This window comes from Dendropsophus ebraccatus, chromosome 9, assembly GCF_027789765.1.
Source record: "Dendropsophus ebraccatus isolate aDenEbr1 chromosome 9, aDenEbr1.pat, whole genome shotgun sequence".
Lineage (NCBI taxonomy): Eukaryota > Metazoa > Chordata > Amphibia > Anura > Hylidae > Dendropsophus > Dendropsophus ebraccatus.
Genome location: NC_091462.1, coordinates 115,035,787 through 115,057,676, shown reverse-complemented (window position 1 = coordinate 115,057,676; position 21,890 = coordinate 115,035,787). Strand labels below are relative to the sequence as shown.

At 44.2% G+C, this 21,890-nt stretch overlaps 1 protein-coding gene across 1 annotated transcript in view; it reads left to right on the top strand.

The window, feature by feature from the left end:
* LOC138801872 (NACHT, LRR and PYD domains-containing protein 1a-like) overlaps positions 1 to 21,890 on the top strand; it is a 210,511-nt gene that overhangs the window by 96,160 nt on the left and 92,461 nt on the right. The window contains exons 7-9 of the mRNA XM_069984970.1: positions 12,687 to 12,901; positions 15,841 to 16,127; positions 18,040 to 18,165. Coding sequence (XP_069841071.1) covers positions 12,687 to 12,901; positions 15,841 to 16,127; positions 18,040 to 18,165 — 628 coding nt within the window. The remainder of the gene's footprint in view (positions 1 to 12,686; positions 12,902 to 15,840; positions 16,128 to 18,039; positions 18,166 to 21,890) is intronic.

The window sequence follows — 21,890 nt, the reverse complement described above, 5'->3', positions numbered from 1 at the left end:
TCTAAATGGTGTCCCTTTAGGGGTGTTTTTTAAGTTTTGGCACCCCAGAGCCTCTGCCAACCTGAAGTGGTACAGTCAGACATGACCAAATATAACGGAGGCGTTGAAATTCACTAGGCGCTCCCTTATATCTGAGGCTTATGTGTGTAAATCAATATTGGGGTGCATTTCTCTGGTAATAAGTTTATAATTATGAAAAATATTGGATTACAATAAAATCTGCACAGAAAATTAAAAGTTTCAAATTTCTTACACACTTAGCTTTTATTTCTGTGACTCCCCTAAAGGGTTAAAACACTTTCTGGATATGCTTTTGCAGAGTGTGGGGGGTGCAGTTTCTGAAATGGGGTGCTTTGTGGGGCTTTCTAACATACAGGCCCCTCAAATACACTTTAAGGCTGGGTTCACATGCTGTAACTGTGCGGCTGTATTTTTTATGCGGCTGTAAAGGTGCGGGTGAAACTCCGGCCGTGGGAAAAAATAGACATGCGGCTCAAAACATACGGTCATTTACTTGGAAATCTGGTTCAACTAAAAATAACAAATAAAATGTTAAGAAAGTGATGGAAACACCTCTGGATGCATCTGGGAAAGCAGGGAAACAGTTTACATGAATCGCTATTACCGGGGTTTGCGATCCTCTGCACTATAGCCGATGTCTCTTATGGTTAATATATTGAATTAATAAAACACATTTTCGTTGTAATAAAGTCCCTTTTATTGTTCAATAATTAAATGTAAACGATTCCATCATTTTGCAATTAAATATACTGTTAAAATAAATATATATATAAATAAATGTATATTTATATATATATTTATTTTTTGACAGTATATTTAATTGCACAATGATGGATTCGTTAGAATTAAATTATTGAACAAAGAAACTGAATTTATTTCAACGAAAATGTGTTTTATTCATTAAATATTAATTAGTACAGGAAGCTCCATAAGCCGGTAATTCATATTCCCGGCAATAGAGCATTCTGTACTAATCATCACTTTACTTTAATGAAAACATCAAATGTTTCTTCTAATTATGTTATGACAATAGCATTATTAGAAGAAACATTTAGAATTATATGTGCCCTCAGCTGATTGGCTGTTCGGCTCAGCGCACATATAATGAGCAGGTCCGCAGTACAGTGACTTCATTGTGCAGCAGACCAGCGAAGAGACAACATCGGGACATCGGATGGTGAGTATAGAGCTCTCCCCACCCCCTCCCTGGCACTGCACCCCTCCAAGCAAGGAAGGGGGGTCACTTAACCCCTTCCTTGCTGGGATGGGTGCAGTCTGACACCAGTCTGGCCCCCAGGGGGTTAAGGGGGATGCAATACATCCTCCCTTAACCCCTTGGGGGTCAGACTGTAAGCAGCGATCTGTAAAGATGCTGCATACTGTAAGGAGCACAACACCGCTCACAATGATGGGTGTTGTGCTCCTGTTTGTGTGTTTTTTGTGTGTTTCTCCCTTTTTGTTTTTCAGATATCGGTATCCTGGGGATTACGTCGGATTCCATGGACTACGTCGATGACCAGCGTTTGTTCTTTGAATTTTTTTAATAAAATGGTCAATGAGGGGTGTGGGGGTGTTTTTATTTGAATAAAAAATATTTTAAACTTGTGTGTTGTCTTTATTTCTTTACTTTATAGACTTAGTAGTGGAAGCCGTCTAATAGACGGAATCCATTACTAAGTTGGGGCCTAGTGGTAGCCGGTATAAAATGGCTAACACTAACCCCCCATTATTACCCCAGTACCCAATGCCACCAGGGGTACTGGGAAGAGCCGGGTGCCAGTGGTCCCGGAGCGTCAATATTGGCGCTCCTGGACCGGGCGGCAGCAGGCTGGTAAGATTTAGGCTGGGGAGGGCCTAAACCAATGGCTCTTCCCACCCTGGTGTTACCAGGCTGCTGTCGTTTGGTTTTTAACCCGGCTGGTTATAAAAATAGGGGGGACCCTATGCGTTTTTTTTTTATTATTTATTTAAAAAAAAACCCGCATAGGGTCCCCCCTATTTTTATAACCAGCCGGGTTAAAAACCAAACGACAGCAGCCTGGTAACACCAGGGTGGGAAGAGCCATTGGTTTAGGCCCTCCCCAGCCTAAATCTTACCAGCCTGCTGCCGCCCGGTCCAGGAGCGCCAATATTGACGCTCCGGGACCACTGGCACCCGGCTCTTCCCAGTACCCCTGGTGGCATTGGGTACTGGGGTAATAATAGGGGGTTAGTGTTAGCCATTTTATACCGGCTAACACTAGGCCCCAACTTAGTAATGGATTCCGTCTATTAGACGGCTTCCACTACTAAGTCTATAAAGTAAAGAAATAAAGACAAGACACAAGTTTAAAATATTTTTTTATTCAAATAAAAACACCCCCACACCCCTCATTGACCATTTTATTATAAAAATTCAAAGAACAACCGCTGGTCATCGACGTAGTCCATGGAATCCGACGTAATCCCCAGGATACCGATATCTGAAAAACAAAAAGGGAGAAACACACAAAAACACACAAACAGGAGCACAACACCCATCATTGTGAGCGGTGTTGTGCTCCTTACAGTATGCAGCATCTTTACAGATCGCTGCTTACAGTCTGACCCCCAAGGGGTTAAGGGAGGATGTATTGCATCCCCCTTAACCCCCTGGGGGCCAGACTGATGTCAGACTGCACCCATCCCAGCAAGGAAGGGGTTAACTGACCCCCCCTTCCTTGCTGGGAGGGGTGCAGTGCCAGGGAGGGGGTGGGAAGAGCTCTATACTCACCATCCGATGTCCCGATGTTGTCTCTTCGCTGGTCCGCAGCACAATGAAGTCACTGTACTGCGGACCGGCTCATTATATGTGCGCTCAGCCAATCAGCTGAGCGCACATATAATTCTAAATGTTTCTTCTAATAATGCTATTGTCATAACATAATTAGAAGAAACATTTGATGTTTTAATTAAAGTAAAGTGATGATTAGTACAGAAAGCTCTATTGCCGGGAATATGAATTAACGGCTTATAGAGCTTCCTGTACTAATTAATATTTAACCTCTTAAGGACATATGACGTACCGGTACGTCATATGTCCGCACTTGCACTTCAAAGCGGGGCCGCGCGGCGGCCCCGCTTTGAAGTGCCGCGATCCCGGGTGCCGCGAGTAGCCCGGGACCGCCGCTATTAGCGGGCACGGTCTGATCGCCGTGCCCGCTAATTAGCTAATCGGAGGCAGCTGTCAAAGTTGACAGCTGCCTCCGATTACCGGAGGCAACGTTTCCCTGGTGTCTAGTGGGGGAGATCGCTCCTCCGGGACCTTGTCCCGGAGGAGCGATCTCCGTTACTGATGCCGGCCGGGGACGCGTCCAAGATGGCGCCGTCCTCGGCTCGGCACTCGTTCGTTTTCGGCTGCAGCAGCCGAAAGCAAACGAGTGCCGATCTCATGGATCTCTGCAGCATATCTATGCTGCAGAGATCTCAATGAGAGATCCAAGTGTATATACTAGAAGTCCCCCAGGGGGGCTTCTAGTATGTGTGTAAAAAAATAAAATAAAGTGTTGTTAATAGTAAAAAGCCCCCTCCCCTAATAAAAGTCTGAATCACCCCCCTTTTCCCAGGTTTTAAATAAAAGTAAACAAATAAATAAATAAATAAACATGTTTGCTATCGCCGCGTGCGTAATCGCCCGAACTATTAATTAATCACATTCCTGATCTCGTACGGTAAACGGCGTCAGCGCAAAAAAATCCCAAAGTGCAAAATTGCGCATTTTTGGTCGCATCAAATCCAGAAAAAATGTAATAAAAAGCGATCAAAAAGACGTATATGGGCAATCAAGGTACCGATAGAAAGATCACATCATGCCGCAAAAAATGACACCTCGCACAGCCCCATAGACCAAAGGATAAAAGCGCTATAAGCCTCGGAATGGAGCGATTTTAAGGAACGTATATTGGTTAACAATGGTTTGAATTTTTTACAGGCCATCAGATACAATATAAGTTATGCATGTTATATATCGTTTTAATCGTAGCAACTTGAGGAACATGCATAACAAGTCAGTTTTACCCCAGGGCGAATGGCGTAAAAACACATTTCCCCCAAATAAAAGAAATGCGTTTTTTTTTCAATTTCACCACACTTTGAATTTTTTTCTGGTTTCGCAGTGTACTTTATGCAAAAATTCAGCCTGTAATTGCAAAGTACAATTAGTGACGCAAAAAATAAGGGGTCATGTGGGTTTCTAGGTGGAAAAATGCAAGTGCTATGACCTTTTAAACACAAGGAGGAAAAACCGAAAACGTAAAAACGAAAATGGTCCACGTCCTTAAAGGGTTAATGAAGAAAACACATTTTCGTGGAAATAAATTCTGTTTCGTTGGTCAATAATTTAATTCTAACAAATCCATCATTGTGCAATTCAATATACTGTCAAAAAATAAATATATAGATAAATATACATTTATTTATATATCTATTTTTTTTAACAGTATATTTAATTGCAAAATAATGGATTCGTTAGAAATAAATTATTGAACAACGAAAGTGTCTTGATTACAAAGAAAATGTGTTTTAGTAATTTAATATATTAACTATTAGAGGCATCGGCATTCGGCATCATTGCCGGCTATTTTTGAAGTACTCCATACGGACCGCCTGTCAATCCTCGGCCGCATGTTCAGCCGCAAACAATGGTCTTGTTCATTTTTTACGGGTCCGTTTACGATAGGGCCGTAGATTCAGACATAGTGTGCACTGTGCAGCCGCATATCCTATACTTCCAAGCATTCACACGAACCACCAAAAATAACGCCGCACAATTACAGCCGCAAATACAGCCGCACTCTTACAACGTGTGAATAAAAGGTAAGGCTGGGTTCACACTATGTATATTTGAGGCTGTATTTGGTCCTCATGTCAGGTCCTCATAGCAACCAAAACCAGGAGTGGATTAAAAACACAGAAAGGATCTGTTCACACAATGTTGAAATTGAGTGGATGGCCGCCATATAACAGTAAATAACGGCCATTATTTCAATAAAACAGCCGTTGTTACATAGTAACATAGTAACATAGTAAACAGGGTTGAAAGAAGACAAGAGTCCATCAGGTTCAACCTAGGAAAATCCTACTGTGTTGATCCAGGAAGGCGAAAAACCCCTATGGGGCAGAAGACAAACGCCCCACCACAGGGAGAAACTCCCCCCCCTCCCCCGACTGCAATGGCAACCAGAACAATCCCCGGATCAACGTATCACCAGAAATCTAATGCCCATAACTTGTAATATTATATTTTTCAAGAAAATCATCCAGGCCTCCCTTGAACTTATTTAATGAATCAGCCATGACAACATCATGTGGCAGAGAGTTCCACAGTCTTACCGCTCGTACAGTAAAGAACCCGCGTCGATGCTGATGATGAAATCTTCTTTCCTCTAGACGTAGAGGATGCCCCCTTGTCATTGTTACAGACCTAGGAGTAAAAAGACCACTACAAAGATCTCTGTACTGTCCATTCATATATTTGTACATTGTGATCAGATCGCCCCTAAGACGTCTTTTTTCTAGCGTAAATAACCCCAAGCGTGATAACCTGTCCTGGTACTGTAACCCACCCATTCCCTTAATGACCTTTGTTGCCCTCCTCTGCACCCGCTCTAGTTCAGCTGTGTCCTTCTTATATACCGGTGCCCAAAACTGTACACAGTATTCCATGTGTGGTCTGACCAGTGATTTATAAAGAGGCAAAACTATGTTCTCATCTTTAGCATCTATACCTCTTTTGATGCACCCCATTATTTTATTAGCCTTGGCAGCTGCTGCCTGGCACTGATCACTAAAGTTGAGTTTACTGTCCACCAATACCCCCAGGTCCTTTTCGGAAGTAGTTTTACCCAGTGTTTTATTATTTAGCACATAACTGTATTTATTATTTCTATGGCCCAAATGCATAACCTTACATTTATCCACATTAAACTTCATTTGCCATTTCTCCGCCCAAGCCTCTAGCTTCTCCAAATCCCTCTGTAATATGATATTATCCTCCTCTGTACTGATTACTTTACCCAGTTTAGTATCATCTGCAAAAATGGAGATTCTACTCTGTAGCCCCTCTACAAGATCATTAATAAAAATATTAAAAAGAAGTGGACCCAACACTGACCCCTGTGGTACCCCACTAGTAACTAAAACCCAATCTGAATATGTTCCATCAATGACCACCCTCTGTTTTCTATCACACAACCAGTTACTTACCCATTTGCATACGTTTTCCCCGAGTCCCAGTATCCTCATTTTGTAGACCAACCTTTCATGCGGCACAGTATCAAATGCCTTTGAAAAGTCCAGATACACAACATCCACAGCCTCCCCCAGGTCCAGTCTATAACTTACCTCTTCATAGAAGCCGATCAGATTAGTCTGACAGGACCGATCCCTCATAAATCCATGCTGGTGCTGCGTCATAAGATTATTTTCATTAAGATACTCCAGTATAGCATCTCTTACAATCCCCTCAAATACTTTACCTACTATAGATGTTAGACTTACAGGCCTGTAGTTTCCAGGATCACTCCTTGACCCCTTCTTGAATATTGGTACCACATTAGCTATGCGCCAGTCCTGTGGAAGAATCCCTGTCGTAATAGAATCTTTAAATAATAGGAATAACGGTCTGTCCAACACAGTATTTAATTCTTGCAAAACCCTAGGATGGATACCTTCTGGGCCCGGTGACTTATGGATTTTAATGTTTTTAAGGCGTCTTCCCACTTCTTGTTGTGTTAGGCAGGTGAGATTTATGGGAGGATTAACATTATCCCTAGTCATGTCGTCTGTTATGGGATTCTCCTCTGTGAATACAGTAGAGAAGAATGTATTTAGTAGATTGGCCTTTTCCTCTTCCCCCTCCACCATTACACCCAGATTATTTTTGAGGGGACCAACATTTTCGGTTTTAAGTCTTTTGTTATTTATATAGGTGAAGAACATTTTGGGATTTGTTTTACTTTCTGTGGCTATCCTTCTTTCTGTTGCTATTTTTGCTTCTTTTATTTGCGTTTTACACATTCTATTCTTCTGTCTATAGTTGCTCAATGCTTCCCCACTACCTTCTTGTTTTAGTAGTCTGAATGCTTGTTTCTTATCATTTATTGCACCCCTTACAGCTGTAGTTAACCACATTGGATTTCTCTTATTTCTACTACGTTTATTCCCATATGGTATGTGTCGTTCACACGATTTACCCAGGATGCTCTTAAATATGTCCCATTTCTCTTGTGTACTTTTATTTCTGAAGGCATTGTCCCAGTCTATGTTCCCAAGGTCCTCTCTTAGTTTTTGGAAATTAGCCTTCCTGAAATTTAATGTTTTTGTAGCCCCTCTGCTAATCATTTTATTGAAGGATAATTGAAAACTTACTATGTTATGGTCACTATTACCTAGGTGACCCCCCACCTCTATTTTTGATATTCTGTCGGGCCTATTGGTTAAGATCAGGTCCAGAAGGGCCCCCCCTCTTGTTGGTTCCTCTACTAGTTGGGAAAGGTAATTATCTTTTACTATTTCCAAAAACACGCTTCCCTTCCTGGAGCTGCAGGTTTCTGCTTTCCAGTTGATATTTGGGTAGTTAAAGTCCCCCATAATAATGACTTCCCCCTGCTTCGCTGCCGCATCTATTTGTCTTATAAGAAGATTTTCTGATTCTTCCACTATACTTGGAGGTTTATAACTCACTCCTATAAGAATTTTATTATTCTTTGTCCCTCCCCTTATTTCTACCCAAAGAGACTCCACATTATCATCACATATATCCTCCCGCAGAATAGGCTTAAGGCATGATTTAACATATAGACAGACCCCTCCCCCTTTCTTATTTTTACGGTCATTTCTGAATAGACTATAACCCTGGATATTAACGGCCCAGTCATAGGTCTCGTCCAGCCATGTCTCGCTTATCCCCACTATATCATATTTCTCTTCAACCATTATGAGTTCTAATTCCTCAGCTTTATTAGTGAGGCTTCGAGCATTAGTATACATACATTTAATATATTTGTCCATATTCCCTTTCCTTTTATCACTAGTGACTATTCTAACCCCTCCCGCCGCTCCACCCCCAGTTCCATAATCTAGGCCCAGCTCTCCATCTACTCTGTCTTCACTTACTATATTGTAGTTGCCCTCCCCCCCGGTCCCTAGTTTAAACACTCCTCCAACCTCTTAGCCATCTTCTCCCCCCAGCACGGCTGCACCCTCCCCATTGAGATGCAGCCCGTCCCTACCGTAGAGCCTGTAACCGACCGAGAAGTCGGCCCAGTTCTCCATGAACCCAAACCCCTCTATCCTACACCAGCTCTTGAGCCACTTATTTACCTCCCTAATCTCCCGCTGTCTCTCAGGTGTGGCTCGTGGTACAGGTAATATTTCGGAAAAAATAACAGCAAATATTTGCCATTAAATGGCGGCCATCCACTCAATTTCAACATTGTGTGAACAGATCCTTTCTGTGTTTTTAATCCACTCCTGGTTTTGGTTGCAATACTGACTGAAATATACATAGTGTGAACGCAGCCTCAGCTCTAACCTGAACAGGTCCCTAAAAATATCTGATTTTGAAATTTTACTGAAAATTTGGAAATTTGCTGCTAATGTTTTAAGCTTCCTATTGTCTAAAAAAAAATGAAAGATCGTTTAATAAATGCCACCAACATAAAATAACATGTTGCTAATGCTATTTAATATATAATTTATGTGGTATAACCACTTTCTGTATACGCAAAAAAGTTTCAAAGTTGGAAAAATGCATTTTTTCACATTTTTTCACATTATTTGGGTTTTTTTCATAAAGATTTGTTATGAGTATCGACTCCAATTTACCAGAAATGTAAATTACAATATGTCATGAGAAAACAATCTCAGAATCAGCCGGATAGGTAAAAGCATCCCGAAGTTATTAATGAATAAAGTGACACTGGTCATATTTATAAAATTTGTCTCTGTCATTAAGACCATTTCAGGCTCTGTCCTTAAGGGGTTAAAGGACAACTGTGGCGCTGATAAAAAAAAAAAAAAAATCAATTATAAAGATAGTCTGTTTCAATTTGAATTTTCCTGCTGCTTGCAGGTCCCTGAAGCTCGAGTTGGTGTCTTCACTTCTTCTTTACTTCCTGATTCATGTCGGCTGATTGTTGCAGTCGTTTGCTTGTCAACATGTTTAAAAACAAGCGACTTATATAGCAGCAATCTGCTGCTATCGCTCCGTGGAATAGGAGCAGCGGCAACAGACCGCCACTATCCTCTATAGCCTGTCCGGATGATCTAGTGATCAGGCGGGCAGCCTCCCCGCGACCCCTCCCGCACTCACCCGCTCGCTGCAGCCGCGTGGATTAGCGGTGGCAGCGAGCAGGCAACAAGGAGCAAACGAGTGCTGACAGCCCTCGTGTGCTCTTCTCCGTCGGCCCGTAGAATAGGGGCTTTACAGTACTCGCGACGGAGGGGGTCCCTGTAACTGCTGAGGAAAGAGAAGGAGATTCATTCACTGACTCTGCTGAACTGTTAGATGGCTTACAGCTTGTTCAGCCAATCAGAGCTGAGCAAGCTGAGTCATCTGACAAAGGGAGGCTGGCCTGACAGGGCTTAGACCTGCCTCCCTCTTAATGACATCATTGTCACAAAATGGCTGCCACAGAGCAGCCTGGGGTCAACAGTCATTAGGTAAGACTAAGTTTACTTCACTTCCTGGTCGAGGGTTAAGGGGGGAAACATAGGGAAGGGGGCAGATAGGTGATTGAAGCATAGTACAAAGTTAGATAACTTTGTATTGTTTTTCACTTTAAGGCTTCTCTCATCCTCAGTAGAGATGAGCGAATTTCCCGAAGTTCGGGTTCGTATGAACCTGAACTATCGGCTTCTGACTGCCGCTGTCTGCAGCCTCTGTGAACAGGGTGGATACAGCCGGAGGACCGCCTATGGCTATGGCTGTATCCCAGTTTTCCAGGCGGTCCTCCGGCTGTATCCACCCAGTTTACGGAGGCTGCAGACAGTGGCAGTCAGAAGCCGATAGTTCAGGTTCATAGGAACTCGAACTATGGGAAATTCGCTCATCTCTAATCCTCTGGTGTCCGACAGCATGGCATTACATCTGCTTACCCTCCCCCCATTTTTTTTATACTGAGCAGTATGTTAAGGAAACGGTTAGATGCCTGGTGTCAAAATCAAATGGCACCAATAAGGACTAGAAACTAGTACTATCGGTCTTCTTACCAGCCTGCAATGTCTCCACTGCCATACAGAACATTGGGCCATGAAAGCCTTGTGTTTTCATTTTTCTTACTGGCTGCTCCATGTATGAGCGCCTATATAGCTGGCTCTCCTTGAGCCATGGGTCATGTACCAATTTGTCACCATCTCAATCCCCTAATGAGCTTGTAAGGGTGTAAATGCATTGGGACATCTTTGGTGATATATGTAATATATGGTTTTCTTTATTTACTGATGGTATTTCTTTACCCGCAGGCTTGGTTGGTCTGTAGCCACTAGCCTATTGTTGGCGTTTTATCAATATAATACTGCTAAACATATTGTATAGAGAGGTAGACTGTATTTAGTGAGACAGTCATTCCACCATTCAGTGTAGGGCTGTATAGGAGTCTGGGGGAAGGTTCTGGGGCAGGTTGGGGCTTTTGCATTCTGCTTACATTACAGGGATATTGACAGCAATTGGGATGGGGTCAGTGTGAGGGACCTCTGGGTAGATCCAATATTGGTTTTCTTGGCCCACCTCCCCTTTTTGGCCAGCACAATGATACTATATTTATATTGTAGTTTTTAATTTCTTTGGTGAGTAGTTTACCACCTAGACAGCATTGTTTTTTGCTTGCCGATTGAGTGTGTCTATATGTTATTAGACACAATATAGGTTAGACAACGCCAACATGTTAAGTAGACACATTAGGGAATGACTAGCTCATCACAGAGGGTCCAACTGTAGTATCCCACTACGTGTTTTTCTCTTCTTACACCTTGGTAAGACTGTATAACTCTAGTGTCATATGTTAGGACAGGTTGGCCGCTGTTTTCTTACTCCAACCACTAGATGTCACACTCTCACAGCACAGCTCCAGATAACACTAGGTCTAGCTGCACACACACTTCCCTTTTACAATAATTATTTCCCTTTAGTTAGTTAGTTCCTGGCTGAGAGCCAGGCAGGACATGTATATAGTTGTTCCCGCAACTACATACCCAACCACTATGGGTAACTAGACAAGCCCCCCTAGAGAAAACTGGAGTTAAGGGAGTCTTCACCCTTGCCTACGACAAGGATAGACTAACAAAACAGGACAATCGACCACCTTACAAAAGGGACGGACAAACTTAAGACTGGACCTGCAGTAGAGCACAGTGCCAGAAAGCCGCTCTCTACTTACAAGCACTCAGCTTTTTAGGAAGGACACAACAAGCCAGCTCCACCCAGAGCAGAGACCTGGGACTTGTACTACGCCAATAGGAAGGAAACCCAACACTGTGAGGCAGAAGGCACTAGGTGAGATAACTAGAATCATCCATACGTGAGGATACGAGGATTCTTCAAACACTTTACCACATCCCGGCAGAGTACATAGTACACTAGGCAAGGGTCTCCTATCTGGTCCCTATCTCCTGTTATCGTTTTCTTATATCAACTATCAACTCACCGATCTACCTGTTGGAATATTGTTATTGATTGATTATTTTTTGCACTAGGCACTTTTTGTAACCATTTGCACTAAGATACCTTTTTTAAGTAAAGTTTACAAGCTGTGTAAAGTGGAACTCTGTCGTCTCTCCGCCGCATCTGCATGAACACTTTGTACCTCACACCTGTCCTAACCAAGGTTCGGTTGCCGGGTGTCCGGGGGTGGGTGTTACCACTACTGGCCTCTGTGACACCAAACCCACCAGCAGGCCCAAGATCAGTACCATTACCCCGTGCCACAGCACAGCTGCTGGTGGTCTCCCACAATCTAGGGAAAGGGGACTTAAATCTCCCTTTAGAATGCACAACACACTGTTCCATACATTCTCTATAGGAGACACAGAAACAGCTGATTTCCCTTTAAGGCCACAAGAATCCTACTCTCCAGCATATTAGGAGAACAGCTAAACAGAATGATGTCAGTAATACACCGATCTGTTCATCTTTCCTATCTTGTTTAAGGCAGCATAAACCTAGGTAGAGATTCCCTTTAACGACAAAGAACGTGTATTATTTTATCACAGTAGCCGTTAACTGACGTTACGTCACGGACATTTGATAAAAGCCGCTGTCGTTTTGACAGTATGTGTGAATGTATCCAAAGGCTGGGTTCACACTACGTATATTTGCGGCTGTATAGCAACCAAAACCAGGAGTGGTTTGAAAACACAGAAAGGATCTGTTTACATAATGTTGTAATTGAGTGGATGGCCGTCATTTAATGGCAAATATTTGCTGTTATTTTAGAACAACGGCTGTTATATTGAAATAATGGAAGTTATTTACCATTATATGGCGGCCATCCACTCAATTTCACCATTGTGTGAACAGATCCTTTCTGTGTTTTCAATCCACTCCTGGTTTTGGTTGCTATGAGGACCTGACAAGAGGACCAAATACAGCCTCAAATATACATAGTGTGAACCCAGCCGTAAGCTGTATAAAATCTTGTCTTTTTAAGGGTTGAAGTGGAGTCGATGTTTCATTGTCAAGAAACTGGGATAAAGTTTGGGGTAGAGACCAGAACGATTATCGAATATTCCTTGGAGTACGGGGATGACTACATGACGCTGATCCAGGACAATGGATATGAATTACTGGGACCCATATTCAATGTACGAGTCCTATCAGGCCGCGTGTCAGCCGTCTACCTACCACATTACGTCTGTCTAGATGGTGAGTTACCGAACCTTTCCTGTAGCCTCCAATATAACAGCTGAGATCTTGTAAGGCCGTGTTCACACGTTCAGTTACTGAATAGAAACGGATTTGAAAAGGGAAAAAGTCAGTCTCCTCTCTATATGTCTCCATCTATGATCTGTTCCAGACTTTGTATTCTGTAATTGCAATTAAAGGGGTAGTGCGGCGCTAAAAAATTATTCACAGAATAACAGACATTCAAAGTTATACAACTTTGTAATGTATGTTATGTCTGTGAATCGCCCCCTTCCCCGTGTCCCACCACCCCCACCCGTGTACCCGGAAGTGTGTGGTGCATTATACATTACCTGATCCGTGTCGAGGGCCGTCCGCCATTTTGTGCCAAACGTCATCTTTGGACGGACAGCCGAATCCCTGCCGCCGTCCCCCCTCTGCCGCGTCATCAGCCAATCGCGGCTGAGCAGCTGATGTATGCTTCTATGCAGCTGAATCCGTGTCTTCTCCCTCCCCGTGCTCTAATGTACCCCCTCCCTCCGTCCTATCACACTGCCTGTCTGTCTCTCTCCCCGCCCCTATTATACTTTCTGCCCGGTTCCAAGCAGCGGGGTGAGCGCTACTTATCTAAAACTCACCCCGCTGCGGAGCCATCCCCCCCCCCCCCGGCCGTTCCCAGCTGGATCAGCAGTCCCCTGAACAGTCCTGTGCAGGAGCGCTCACCCTCCCCGCTCCTTCCCGGCGGGGTGAGTGCTCCTGCACCTCCCTATGCCTGGTCCCTTGCAGGAGCGCTCACCCGCCGCTTGCTTCTGGCGGGGTGAGCGCTCCTGCCCCATCTCATCTGGTTGCCCGGTCCCTTGGATGACCGCTCACCCGGCGAGCGCTCCTGCACCTTCTCCATGTCCACCAGTCCTCACTGAGGCGCAGTGGGGCACAGAGGCTGTACTTACCGCGCCTCAGTGATCAGCTCCCCGGCGCCTGGTCCAGTGAGTGAGGACTGGTGCACATGGAGAAGGTGCAGGAGCGCTCACCCAATGGACCGGGCGACCAGATGAGATGGGGCAGGAGCGGTCCTCCAAGGGACCGGGCGACCAGATGAGATGGGGCAGGAGCGTTCACCCCGCCAGGAAGGAGCGGGGAGGGTGAGCGCTCCTGCACAGGACTGTTTAGGGGACTGCTGATCCAGCTGGGAACGGGCGGGGGGGGGATGGCTCCGCAGCGGGGTGAGTTTTAGATAAGTAGCGCTCACCCCGCTGCTTGGAACCGGGCAGAAAGTATAATAGGGGCGGGGAGAGAGACAGACAGGCAGTGTGATAGGACGGAGGGAGGGGGTACAGTAGAGCACATTGAGGGAGAAGACACGGATTCCGCTGCATAGTAGCATACATCAGCTGCTCAGCCGCGATTCGCTGAGCACAGTTATGCTCAGCCAATCGCGGCTGAGCAGCCGATGACGCGGCAGAGGGGGGCCGGCATGAGGGACGGCTGCAGCGATGCGGCCGGCCTCCCGAAGATGACGTCCTTGGCAAAAGATCGGAGACTGGTGTCGGCACATGACAGGTATGTATAATGCACCACACTTCCGGGTACACGGGTGGGTGGGGGGAAACACGGGGAAGGGGGCCATTCACAGACATAACATACATTACAAAGTTGTATAACTTTGTAATGTGTGTTATTTTGTGAATAATTTCTTAGTGCCGCACTACCCCTTTAAATAACTAAGTGTGATAACACGGCCTTGTTCTGTGAACATTGGTGAGAATCCTAATTGTGAAAATCTGTGAAGGAAATGTTATTTGTACTGATCATATTGTACAGTTACAGCCAGAGCTATAGTGTCCATACAGCTCTACCCCTCCAGTATTCCCTGTATGGTCAGTATAATTTCACAGCTTACCTGCCATTATATAACTTCTGTATGACATTTAACCTCATCTGTCAATTATATAGAAATAATGCCCCTTATTGCCCAGTATTGGTGCCGTTACTCAGTGGTGCCCCTCACTGTCCTCACTAAATAATGGTGCCCTATTGTCTTCACTTAGTACTGGTGCCCCCCTACTGACTCAGCTTAGGAATAGTGCCTCCCTAATGTCCCTTACTCCTTATTGCTGCCCTTTAGTCCCCACTATTAGTATTTGGACTTACACAACTAAAATACTTACCTAGCACCATTCCAATGATGATGATGATCCATATCTCTTTAGGGCTGTAGCCTATAAGACACTAAGGGCACCTTTACACAGACAGATTTATCTGACATTTTTTTAAAGCCAAAGCCAGGAACAAATTTGAAAAGAGGAGACATCTCAGTTTTTACTCTATGATCTGTTCTCTGTTTATAGTCTGTTCCTGACTTTGGCTTCCAAAATCTGTCAGATAAATCTCTCTTTGTAAAGTCACCCAAAGCTAGGACCCCTGGGCAGATGCAGGTGAGTATGATGTCATTACATTGCATTGGCCTGCACAGTGATCCTGATAGGCCTGTAGCCTATGAAGGTAAATGGTGGAGGAGGCAGCTAACCATTCCATGCCTGCATCTATCTGTATCAGCGTCTTGAGGATGCAGGATTTCTCCTAAACATCACTTGTCTGAACACTGCCCATTTCCCTTAAGGATCCAGCAGATGTGCAGTGTTCAGACAAGTGATGAATAGGAGAAATCCTTCTAGGGATATTCCTAATGGTGAAGAGGGCGGGAAGGAGGGACGGAGGGATGTCGCAGGCCTAGGGCACAGACACTGTAGGCCACAGGGCTTAAGTTGTTTTTAGGACAATAACTGCATCACCTGCCGAACGGACCCCAGGACAGATAAGAATTGGATTAAAAGCAGCTATCCGAAGGTACAAGTGGTTTGTGGGGCTGGGGGGTCAGATTGTGAGTCGCTTTATTAGAAGTATTTTCTCTTTAAAGACCTACTCTTGTAGGTAACTCTTGTGTTATTTATTTCTTACAGGTTTTCTAGATAAATCCCTGATAAAATTTGGCGATTTCAAGGATGGAAAACTCACCCTGAAAATCCCAACTAGAATTGAATCTTCTTATGTTGTACTGGAAAATCCCACATTTTCACCAGTTGCGCCTGTTGGTAAACAACGTACCTCTGCTTCGGGAAAGAAGAGGCGGTATCCATTTAATGGGATGGTTTTCTTATACTTCCGGGTAGTTTGTCCAAACAACAATGACCGCGCAGAGTACAGAATTCATCTCTACCTTATTCCTGTTGGTAGATGTCATATAAAGGTGAGACTCATATGATTATCACTGAATTCTGTGGAATATGGTGGAAACACCTGTTACAGGAAGAGAAATTATAATTTCAGGGACATTAGACATAAGCGGGGACTCTACCCTCAGCTGCAGTCATTATGTAGTGGTCATTAGTGATGAGCGAATACTGTTCAATCGAATAGATATTCGATCGAATAGTGAGATATTCGAATATTCGATATTCGTACGAATATCCCGCGAATATTCGATAAATATTCGTTAAGCGTTCAAATCCCCCAGCTTCCGGTTTCACCCCCCAAATGGTCAAATAGATGTTTTTTATTAATCGAATACTTGTTCCCATAGACTTTAATGGGATCGAATATTCGAATATTCGCGGGATATTCATACGAATATCGAATATTCGAATATCTCACTATTCGCTCATCACTAGTGGTCATCAGAAGTTCCTTCAGTAGTACATACTGATGCCTCTCTTCACTGTGATGATGTACCCTTAACAGTGTAAAATCCTCGAAATTCCCCTTAGGGTACAAACCCACACACCGTATACACAGCAGATACGCAACAAATACGCAGCAAATACGCAGCAGATTTGTTGGTACAGATTTGATGCTGTGTTCAGTTATTTAGATCTAATCTGCTGCGTATTTGCTGCATGTTTGCTGCGTATTTGCTGCGTATCGCAGCAGTAAATACGCTGCTTATACGGTGTGTGGGTTTATACCCTTAAACCTTATTTTCTGCCTTCTGTCCTGGTGTGAAACTTATCCAGTTCCTCTGCTCAAAGCCACCATCAAGAATTTCAAGACCCGGTACAGAATTGGACTGGCCCACCAGGGGACCGGGAAATCCCCGGGGGGCTGACACCTGCTAGTTGCTTAACACTTTAAAAGAGAAAGGGTACATGGGGAAAACTTGCTGCAAATTCTGTCACTCGCCCCCCCCCCCCCCCCACACACACACACACAAACTCCGGCTTGAAGTTCCACCAGTCCCATAGGCTTCATTCTTTGGTCAGGAGGATTCCGCCATCCCCCAGAAGAGTGAACCTGTGCATTCTTTGGGCTCATGGCGGAATCTCCCCAACCATAGAATGGAGTCTATGGTACGGGCGGAGAGTAAAGTGGGGACGAGCGGCAGAATACGCGGCAAGTTATCCGCATGATTTCTATAGTGTGCACATACCCAAACAGTGAGTGACAGTCTATGTCTCTGGGGCTGACTGGCTCCGGTTCTACAAATGGGAAGATGCTAGGTTATCTTACCACTTGCATCCTGTCTCCTGCATGGCACAGCACTATTTTCAACAAAATTTTAGGAGAACAATCCTCCTACTGCATCGGGTAGGACAGAGCCCACTGGGCCTTGAAACCTAAAAGCACTGTCACAAATCTATGAGATGTCATCTGCTGTTTGCAGGGGCGGACACAGGGGGCCCCTGTGCCCCTGTTTGGGCCCCCATAACCTGTTTGTTTCTCCACCTTTCTGCCTTAAAGGCACACACATATGTATGCCCGGGTATCCGGTACATGTGTCCTGGTTTCTCTGGAGGCCCTACAGCGCAGCACAGATGCCAGGGCCCACTATAGGACTGTACTGTAGTCTGTGCAGGACACTTATGAAGCTCTCAGAAAATGCTGGGAGAAATCAATAGTCCAGGTGATTTTAAGAAACTTTGCTCCAGTCGCTCGCTCCATAGTGTGCTGTAGGGAGTTCTGATGCGGGCGCGCACGGATACGCCCACATCAGAACACTGCTGCTGAAAAGGTCATCCGGCGGTACTGCAGTCACAGAACGGCCGGTCTCGTACATTGAATGAACATAGCCTCAGATTGGGTAAGTGATTGGAAGATCATAAAGATAACATAAAAAAACATGTTTCTGGCTTTATTACTTATCAATGTATTTTTCTTTTCACCAGAATCTTACTGAGCAGAAGGAAAAAGAAGGATTTCAGAAAATTAGTAAGCCACCCCAAACCAGGAGTGTGTACGCTGACGTAAATTACATCATCAGGGGAGAGCCGGATGCAGATATAGAGCCTAAGGTAACAGCATACCTCCCAACTGTCCCGGATCCGGCAGGGCGGTCCCGATTTTGGGGTCATGTCCCGCCGTCCCGGTACAGCCCCGATGTGTCCCGCTGCCGCGCACCTCTCCCCAGCCGGACCCGCCGGATTCTGTGGGATCTGGTGCGGAGCGGCAGAGTGAAGGAGCTGTAACTGTCGCTCTGTGTCCCCTGTGGCAGTGCTGGGGCTGGTGTGATGTGGATGGAGGAGACAGTGTGCTGCGGTGCCCGGGCTGGAGCTGCTTCCTGTGTGACCTGGTCACCGCAGTACACGTGCTGCTGCTAGCCCTGTCTGTGGGGGAGCTGAGGAGGCACTGAGGCTGCAGAGGTATCTGGCCGACAAGTGTCTCCCCTGCTGGAGGCCAGGGAGCATGGGCCGCACTACAGATGGAGGTAATGGGTGTGTAGGGTGGGGGAGGAATGGTCCAGGGCTGGGGGCACACTTACACTTACGGCCAGTCCGGGTGTCTCCCGACAAGCCCCGCCCCTTGTTGATAAGCCCCGCCCTCAATGTCACCCGCAGGAGATATAGTAACTCTTATCACGGACTGTTAGATCACCCAGCTTTCCAGCACCATCTATTGAAGTGAGTATAATGGGGGTCACCCAGCTTTCCAGCACCATCTATTGAATTGAGTATAATGGAGGTCACCCAGCTTTCCCAGTATCTCATAGTCAGTATAATGGGGGTCACCCAGCTTTCCCAGTATCTCATAGTCAGTATAATGGAGGTCACCCATCTTTCCCAGTATCTCAGTCAGTATAATGGAGGTCACCCAGCGTTCCCAGCATCTTGTATAGTAGTATAATGAAGGTCACCCAGCTTTCCCAGCATCTTGTATAGTAGTCAGTATAATGGCGGTCACCCAGCTTTCCCAGCATCTTGTATGGTAGTCAGTATAATGGAGGTCACCCAGCTTTCCCGGCATCTTGTATAGTAGTCAGTATAATGGAGGTCACCCAGCTTTCCTAGCATCTTGTATAGTAGTCAGTATAATGGCGGTCACCCAGCTTTCCCAGCATCTTGTATGGTAGTCAGTATAATGGAGGTCACCCAGCTTTCCCAGCATCTTGTATAGTAGTCAGTATAATGGAGGTCACCCAGCTTTCCTAGCATCTTGTATAGTAGTCAGTATAATGGAGGTCACCCAGCTTTCCTAGCATCTTGTATAGTATTCAGTATAATGGAGGTCACCCAGCTTTCCTAGCATCTTGTATAGTAGTCAGTATAATGGAGGTCACCCAGCTTTCCCAGAATCTTGTATGGTAGTCAGTATAATGGAGGTCACCCAGCTTTCCCAGCATCTTGTATAGTAGTCAGTATAATGGAGGTCATTCAGCTTTCCTAGCATCTTGTATAGTAGTCAGTATAATGGAGGTCATTCAGCTTTCCTAGCATCTTGTATAGTAGTCAGTATAATGGAGGTCATTCAGCTTTCCCAGCATCTTGTATAGTAGTCAGTATAATGGCGGTCACCCAGCTTTCCCAGCATCTTGTATAGTAGTATAATGGTAATAGGTCACGTGGATATGAGGGTGTGGCTATGGGGGCGTGGTTATGGGGAGGGCGTGGCTATAGGGGCGTGGCACATTGAGGGCGTGGCACATTGCCCTCTTTCTTCCCAGCAAAAGTTGGGAGGTATGGGTAACAGGACTAGTGTCAGAAACTTAGACAGATTCGTTAATTACTACTATTAAAAATTCTCAAATCTTTCAGTACTTATCAGCTGCTGTATGTCCTGTAGGAAGTGGTGTATTCTCTCCAGTCTGACACAGTGCTCTCTGCTGCCACCTCTGTCCATGTCAGGAACTGTTCAGAGCAGGAGAGGTTTTCTGTTCAATCTTTTTATTGAAAATTTTTCAAAAGTATTTTAACAAATGCCCAATAAAACATGTATTTGTACAAAGCGCGGCATAGTAGGATACAATAAAGCTTATGGTTACATGTGAGATATAGTAACATAAAAGTCCGGTTAACTAGGACCATGGTGAAAGAGGAGTAAACAGGAACATTAATATAAACTAAAACAGAACCATCTTCATTGTTCATGGGTCAGTTATTAGAGGGGTTAGCTCTTACGTAGTTATCATGGCTACATAGACTGTGGAAAGGTGTTAGTCACGCAAGTGATGTCAATGGTTTATCTGACATAATGGTGTTGCAAGTCACAATTAACAATGATATATTGGGAGTAGAGAGGAGAGGTTTATTTCTCCTGAATTGAAGTTATACATGAAAGTAGGGAGAAGTGACCCAAGGGCGCCATTTGTTTTCACATTTTTTATGCATAAATTGACCTTTCATTATTATGTCCTCATAAGTGAACGTTATATTAATCATGTTTATTACTTCTGCTAGATTGGGGATTGTAGCAGATTTCCAGTATTTTGTAAGGGCCAATTTTCCTATAATAAGAAGTTGGCACAGTAGGGGTCTATGAATAGCTGAAATATTTTCCAAACCTAGGAATAATAATACTAATTGAGGGGTCCATGTAAACGAACATGGAATTACACTCATAATTAGACTTTTGAGCTGAGACCAGTATGGTTGTATCAATGGGCAGGCCCAAAGAATATGGAATATAGAACCCTTGCTTCCACAGCCTCTCCAACAAAGGTCAGATGAACCGGGAAAAATTTTGCAATGCGTTCAGGAGTATAATACCATCGTAGAGATGTTTTCAAAGCTGCCTCAACATGAGATATGCAATGAAAAGTACGATGTATCAAACTAAATGCCTTTTTCCAAGAGGTTTCAGAAAAGGTCATCCCCAAATCAGATTCCCAGGCTTTTTGTAAGTAGTTTTTGTTAAATAAGGAATATGCACAAAAACTGTCGTATAGAGGCCTTAACCCCTTTTGATTTGTCATAAAGTATTGGAAAATAGACTTATCTATAAAAGTATGTAGGAATTTATGGCCTTGTAGAAGATGCCTTATTTGAAGGAATTTATGGAAGTCTAAAGAAGGCAAGGAAAACTCTCTTTGTAAATCTATAAATGAGCGTATAATATTATCTTTGTACAATTGGGATACTTTGGTTATACCTCTGTCTATCCATAGTGAAATGTCTAACTTAGGTAATTGTACAGCTAGGAAGGACAGGGGAATAAAACTTTTGGGTAATAAGGATTTAACCCCTGTTTGTTTGTGATAGTTTTTCCATATAAGTAAAGATGTATTAACTAGGGGATTAGAGCAGGCTGGTTTAGGGCTTTTCCAAAAAGGTGTCAACAACAGATGCTGTAGTTTAAGTGGTGATATTGATGCTTCTTCAGCCTGTTCCCAAGGCATTTCGCTTCTATTTTTCCACCAGTGTTTAAGTTGCGATAAAATTGTTGCCATGTAGTAACCCCTGATATTTGGGACTCCCAATCCCCCTACTGATCTATGTTTAAATAATATGTGAGCTGCGATACGTGGCCTTTTCCCTTCCCATATAAGATTGGTTACGAGTTTCTGTGCTTTTGTAAGAAAGGTTTTGGGTATGGCGATTGGGAGGGAGCGGAATAAAAATAAAAATTTAGGTAAAATAAACATTTTAAAAAAGGCCACTCTCCCCATCCAGGACAATTCATTTTTTGTTAGGGCACTAATCTCTTTGTTTATATCTTTTAGGAAGGGAGTGAAATTAAGCTCATAAATCGATTTGAAAGAAGGGGGGATAATGACTCCAAGGTAGGATAGGCCTTTTTGAGTCCA